Source organism: Elephas maximus, chromosome 7, assembly GCF_024166365.1.
Source record: "Elephas maximus indicus isolate mEleMax1 chromosome 7, mEleMax1 primary haplotype, whole genome shotgun sequence".
NCBI classification, from domain to species: domain Eukaryota; kingdom Metazoa; phylum Chordata; class Mammalia; order Proboscidea; family Elephantidae; genus Elephas; species Elephas maximus.
In genome coordinates, this window is record NC_064825.1 from 109,036,856 (window position 1) to 109,044,051 (window position 7,196).

General features: G+C 34.9%; 1 protein-coding gene across 1 annotated transcript; it reads right to left on the reverse strand.

Annotated features, from left to right (window-relative positions):
• Positions 1 to 4,991: 4,991 nt before the first annotated feature.
• Positions 4,992 to 5,957, reverse strand: LOC126080300 (olfactory receptor 8K1-like). The gene has a single exon (XM_049891551.1). It carries the CDS (start codon positions 5,955 to 5,957, stop codon positions 4,992 to 4,994), a length of 966 nt encoding a protein of 321 aa, XP_049747508.1.
• Between the last annotated feature and the right edge of the window lie 1,239 nt (positions 5,958 to 7,196).

The following is a 7,196-nucleotide window of genomic DNA, read 5'->3' on the forward strand; positions in this document are numbered from 1 at the left end:
TGACATATTTTTTGTTCCTCTTACTCTCCTGTGCTGAGTTCCTTTTGTTTGTGAAATTTCCTTTCATTTCTTTCATTACAGTAGGTTTTTGTGTTTACAGAGACTTTATGTTTTTCTTCTTTATTTTGATGAGTGAGTTTGTTAACTTTCTTTGTGGTTACCTTGAAATTTACTCTTATCTTCCTAAGTTTGAACCAGTGTTTTATTACTTGATATCACCTTGATTTCCTATCCATTTGAAAGTTCTACATCTACACCATGTATTTCCCCTTTTGCTGTTCTGACATTGTTGTCCTTTACATATTGATGATCTAGTTCCTTGTTTTGAATCTTTTTTTTTTTTTTTTAAATCATTGAGAGTTCCTTCCCAAGTCTGTATTTGGCTGATACTTACCTGTATCCTGTATTCAGATTGTTGTCTGACCTTGTTGGTTCTCAATCTCTATCTCCTACTGGGAGTTCTGTGGTGGTGCCTTTCTGTGTGTGGGGTTGGTGGATTTATTTCAAGATGGTAATGCTGAGTCATGCTTTTTGATCTGGAAACTCTACTCCCTACTGCCATTCTTTCCCATTTTCTATCAGTTTCTTCCTTTTCTCAGTGACTGAAAATCTAATACTTTCTCCCTTCATTTAAGATTCAAGTTTCTAGGATTGACATCTGTATCTGTTTTACTAGTCTTTTTGGGTCTTTGTTGCAGCATGGTGGCTTAGTGCATCTGATAATTCCACCATCTTGGCTCTGTCTCCAATATGTTGCTGTTTTTGTAAAGTTTTGTCCAGTAGATTTTGACTCATAGCAACCCCATGTGACAGAGTAGAACCATCCCATAGTATTTCCTAGGCTGTAATCTTTATGGAAGCAGTTTGCCAGGTCTTTTTTCCTGTGTAGCCACTGGCGGCTTCAAATCGCCAAACTTTTGGTTGCAGTAGAGCATTTAACCTTTGAACTATCAGAGCTACTTACGTGTAATTTAACTATAATAAAATACAGATTTATATGTGCACAACTGAGATTTGACCAGTGTGACACCTTTGTTACTACTGCTCCAATCAAGGGAGTAATTCCATTATTCCGGAAAGTTCCTTGATGTCTCTTTGCAGTAAATTCTCCCACACTGTGTCTCAGGTCAAAATTTAAAAACCGATATGCTTTCTATCACCATTGATCATTTTTACTTATTCTAGAATTTTATACAAATGCAATAATACCGTATGTTTGTGTCTGGTTTCTTTTGTGCAGCTTAATATTATTGAAATTTTCACATGGCTTTGTAGCAGTAGCTCATTCAATTTTATTGTTGAGTAGTATTCTGTTGTACAAATATACCACAAATTGTTCATTTTTAAAAAATCTATGGATAGACAACCAGAATATTCCTAGTGTAGACTATAATGAATAAAGACATCATGAAGATTAATGTACCAGTTCTTTTCTGGGTATATTTTTTTCATTCCTCTTTGGTAAGAATCCAGGAGGAGAATTCCTGGGATACATTGTAGTTATATGTTTAGCTTTATTGGAAACTGGTAAACTGTTTTCTCAAGTGACTTATACCATTGTACACTCCAATCAGCAATGCATGAAAATTCCAGGAGTTGCAAGTAGCAGCCAACACTTAGTAACATCAGTGTTTTTAACTCTAGCCAACCTAGTGGGTAAGAAGTGGCATCTCATTGTAATTTAATTTCCCTGATGGATAAGGGTGTTGCATTTTTTTTTTTTTTTAATGTTTACCGGTCATTAGTATTTCTTTTGCAGGGTGTCTGTACACATCTTTTGTATATTTGCACTTTTTTTTTAATCAATTTTAGGAGGATATTTATATTAATTTTAGATCTCATAGAATTACTGTAGATTTTTGAGTGATTATCATTTGAACATACATAAGGCCATATGTTTTGGGTTCTTTATTTTGTTCCACTATTTACCTATGTTTACAAAATACTATACTACCTTGAAATTTTAAAGACAATATATAGAGGTACATGGAGCTGGGGAAATGCAGTGGTTAAGAGCTATGGCTTCTAACCAAAGATCAGCAGTTCAAATCTACCAACTGCTCCTTGGAAATTCTATGGGGCAGTTCTCCTCTGTTCTATAGGGTTGTTATGAGTTGGAATCAACTCAATGGCAATGAGTATTTAATATTGTTCTTTTTCAAGATTGGTTTAGCTATTCTGAGTCTTTTGCCTCTAGAGTATGGGAACAGACCTCAAGTCAGATATGGAGTGGAGTAGCTTGTTTTATACCTTGAGACTAAGTCTAGGCCTACCTGCTCTCAGAACAGCCATATGTTATAGCAGTTATGTTATTTTAGTATTAAACTTTCACCCCTAATTTAAAATATAGTCTTGTTAAAAGTTATATCTTGGTTTCAACCCTATAGTGTGAAATTAGGGATGGATCACTTGCATGGTTAAGCTAAAATGTTAAAAGTGATAAGCCTGGCTTTTATCCCATCCTTCTCCAATATCCTAGAGCCAAAATGGTTCCCTGTTTCCTATGGAAAATTTGAATACTTTTAGAAAAATAGCTTGAAGAGTATGTCTTACTGCTGAATAAAGAAACAAGAGAATACAAATTAGGGAAATTCATTACTTAGCACATGTAAGGAACCAACCTTGAGGGTTTTTAGAAATGAATGGAGTCTGAGTTTATTCAATCCAGTATTAGAGCCTTGCAACTTTTGCTATTTAAGCATTAATACAAATACAGTCCAATTTCCTAGCTAAAAATTCTTTGTGAATCAAGACATCAATTGCATATGGAGTGGAAATAACGAAAAGAAAGCTAAAGTTTCTAAAGCTGTAAAGCATTTTGACAATGTGCAAATACCCATGTAGGCAGGCAACATTATTTCTGAACAGTTCACCATTTAATTATAATTAGAATATTTGCTTTATGCCTACTAAGGAAAAGGCAATAGCTCTGTCCCATGAGGTCTAGAACGCTGTAAAATTTCTGAAAGAAAGAAGTGGATCTTTGGGAACCATTAGGTTGACTCTGTGATATCAGGTAGCTGATGTCAAGCACTATTATTTTCACTGTACACTTTTTCCATCACACAAAGGAAAAGATTTATCAGTAAATGTTAGTGTTACTTTGTGGAAGATGGGTTAAAAAAAAGCATAGTACTTTGATAAAATCACAATTTGTAGCACTTTTTTCTGGGATTTTTGGAAAAAATTATATTATTATGTATATAATTAAAAATAAATTACCCACTAACACATCTTTAGAATGTGGAAGAGTCCTTACACATATATTTTAGAAATAAAAAAGCATTCATGTACTACATGATAAGCACAAGACTGATTATTAGAGCATTTTTTTTTAACTCTTTTATTTTTTATAGTAGCAAAAAAGAGAAGAAAAGCTGCAGCCAATCAAGCATCCATAAATCAAGAACTGGTTAAATACAAAGTGATTGAGCTATGCTCCACAGTTGTATGCTGGTGTTAAAATGAAAAATATTTAATATTTGTTGACCAAGGAAAATGAGGATGATGACGACGATGATTCAGTCTCAAGTAAGAAAAGCAAGTTGTGGAGAGATTGAGGTTGTCTGATATTTTTAAAGTACATTTGAGATGGATGATGTTGGAGAATGCTATTGATATTTAATTTTCTCTGTGGGTTGTAAAAAGTGATGGGGATGATATAATTTGAGGAAGGAAAAAATACAGGTTAAATCTGTACAATATGACATAAAATGTAACTGTAGAAAATAAAAATTGTTCATAATATTAACCATGCTGAGGGACAGGATCTGAAGATACCATGGTAAACAAAATTGATTTGACTGGGAATGTAGTTTTGTATTTTTTTAATTATGTTCAATTTATGTTGTTAATAAAATATAGTACACTAAAAGAAGCAGAAAAAAATAAAGAAAAAGCGTGGGTCTGGGATCAAGAGTCACTGGTTCAAATTCTGATTCAATCTCTTAAATGTTCACTTTAAATATTAGGGCAGATGAAAACAAGCTCCATGCAGTTAGCAAATATATTTTAAAAATCTGAGAATGCCTATTCAAATGATGAGGAAAACACTAAAGTGTAACAAAATGGTTTATTTGCTGAGCGAGTATACATGTGAAATAAGCACGGTATTAGCAGAGTGCACATAAGGTAAGATTGCTGTGTATACAAGCTCATGAAGTAGACGATATAGTCACAATGAAAACACAGTTAATGATTGAGCGTGTCGGTTATCTTTTTGCTGTGTTATCACTGCCAACGACTTCAAAATATACTGATACTACTCCTTTAACTGACCAGGTAAATCACTTAACTTGGTTTGCAAACTTTAAGTCAGCTTGTTCGTTTGGAAGCTCATGTAAACCAGAAGAGACTATAGTGTGAGGATCTATCCCGGCTGATCTAGAATTATTCAGCATTTTTCTCATGGCTCATGATTAGAACTATTCCCGATTCTCACTCCATCCTTGAGATATAAAATATTAAATTGACCTGACTGAAAACCACAGCCTGAGGGGACATATTTTGTTTCTGCATTTAGCCTAGATTCTTGAAACATAATTTTCATTTTGTGTAATGAATACTTATTACTTATTTCCTGCTTCTTGTCTAGTGTACATATTCTTCAGGGTTCAACCTTACTTTCGATACCCAGTGACCACTATAAAATATACAGTACTAAATTGCTGGTTAATGTTGCTCCATTTTGGCTATTTTATGCTAATTTATCTTTGTAAGCCTACATTTAATCCATATTTGATATGATTTGTCTTATTTGTAAATAACAGAGGGTTGCATTATGACTTTACAAATTACTTGGGGTATTATCTGGCTACAATATTTATATCTATTGAAGTGAAGATGAAGAGTATGGGGAGATATAAGACAAAGTGTTTTGTTCAGAAAAAAACAAACAAAAAACAACTGATAAAATAGTTTCGCTTTTTAATACCGTTATTGATCTAACACTATTAAACAAAGATTGCTGGACCCACCTTCACAAGCAAATATTAAAATATTTTGAGAATTTTGCATCGGTTACTTAATGTTCTCTTTATGGCTTCTTTTACCTCTTTGTTCCTTAGGCTGTAGATCAGTGGATTCAGCATAGGGATCACCAGAGTATAAAACACAGAAGCCATTTTATCAATATCGAATGTATGGACGGATTTAGGCTGCAAGTAAATAAACAATAGTGTCCCGTAGAATACAACCACCACTGTCAGATGGGAGCCACAGGTGGAGAAGGCTTTATGTCTTCGTTCAGCTGAATTCATTCTGAGGATGGCCACAAGAATAAACATGTAGGATACAAGAACAATCAAGAAGGAGGAGAGCAAATTACAGCCTGAAAAGATCAAAATGATCAACTCTAATTCATGTGTGTCAGAACACAGCATGGACATCAGAAGGAGAGAGTCACAGTAAAAATACCTGATAATGTTAGAGCCACAGAAGGATGATTTAAATAACTTAATTGTGAGAAATAGGGACAGAAATGTGCTGTAGAGATAGGGAGTAAGTACAAGCAACCAGCGCACTTTCTCTGCCATGATGACCACATAGAGAAGAGGTTTGCAGATGGCCACATAGCGATCATAGGCCATTGCTGACAGAATAAACAGTTCAGTGATGATGAAAATCTCAAAGGATGCTAGCTGGGTGGCACACCAATTGAGGGAAATTGTATTTTTGTGTACTACAAAGTTTACCATCATTTTAGGACCAATGACAGTGGAGTAACCAAGGTCAGTAATAGACAAATGCCTAAGGAAAAAGTACATGGGAGTGTGTAGCTTGGAGTCCAAATGGGTCAAGACAATCATGCCCAGATTGGCTACCACTGTGACCAAGTATATGAAGAAAAAGATTCCAAAGAGTGGTGCTTGCAGCCTAGGGTTGTCAGTGATGCCCCTGAGAATAAATTCAGTTGCCTCAGTCACTGCCGTATGATTGTGTTTCTCCATTTGGTTCATCTTAGTTACCTGTGTGAGATATAACATCAGTTGTTATTATGCTTGAGATGCTATCTTCTGAGGGAACTTAAAACATAATACATGAGATGTAGAGACATTTCTTTGTCACAAATTTTAAATAGAGACTCCTTCCTCCACCAAACCAAAACCGTACACACAGACAGGTTCATCGAAGCTTTGTTAAAGTATAATTAAAAAGGGAGAAGATATTATGAAATGATTGTTTCGATGCAGCTACTATGACCTGGAGACCTGGTGGTCCAGTGGTTTAGAGCTCAGCTGCTAACCAAAAGGTCATCAGTTTGAATCTAGCAGCTGCTCCTTGGAAACCCTTTGGGGCAGTTCTACTCTGCCCTGTAGGGTCTTTATGAGTCGGAATCTATTCGACGGCAACAGGTTTTTACTATGACTACTTCTTTTGACCAAGGTCATTTTAAGTATGCCAAAAAAGCTATAAATTATATTTCAGCTTTCTAAAAATTTCATATATTTTGTAAAACCAACATCTGTACGTAAACCAGATACCTCACCTTATTTCCAGTCATCACAGATTTTAAAGTAGAAAGGTATGAAGTGATTTTCCAAACTGTTGGTGGAGTAAAAAAATCACACAGTGATTAGGAAACCTCCGACCATTAAATATCTGTTTCAAAACTTCTCACTACATATTTGGATTTTTTTTTAACCCATCGCAAAAGATAAATATTATAATATTTTTAACTTAGAATTTTTTAATAATATCTTAGCACGCATTTTCCAATCTGTCATTTCTGCCTGTTGAATCACTCTTTCTAAAAGTTCTGATCATACATACCTTTTCTGCACACAAAGGACCTGGCCATTCTGATTATGAGTCTTTAATGGAGATTCATGTAAAGAGGCTCAGCAGAAAGAAAACTACGAATGAATAGCAAATACTGATAAAGATCCCACTATATGTGCTAGGCACTTTTCTAAATGCTTTACATATAGTAACTCATGTGATTCACACAATAACCCTGGGAAAGAGGTAAACTCACCATTCTCTTATGATATTGAAGAAACTGAGGTACAGAGAGTTGAAAAACTTATCAAAAGTCACTCAGCTAAGAAGTGCTGGGGTCAGAATTCAAATACAGGCAGTATGCTTTTACCATATGTTCTCTTATGTGTAATCGCATGCTGCCTCCCCATTAAGGGCACCCTGAGTAGATAGGAGATGAAGAATTGAATGGGAGTTCCATAGAATAAATAGACAAA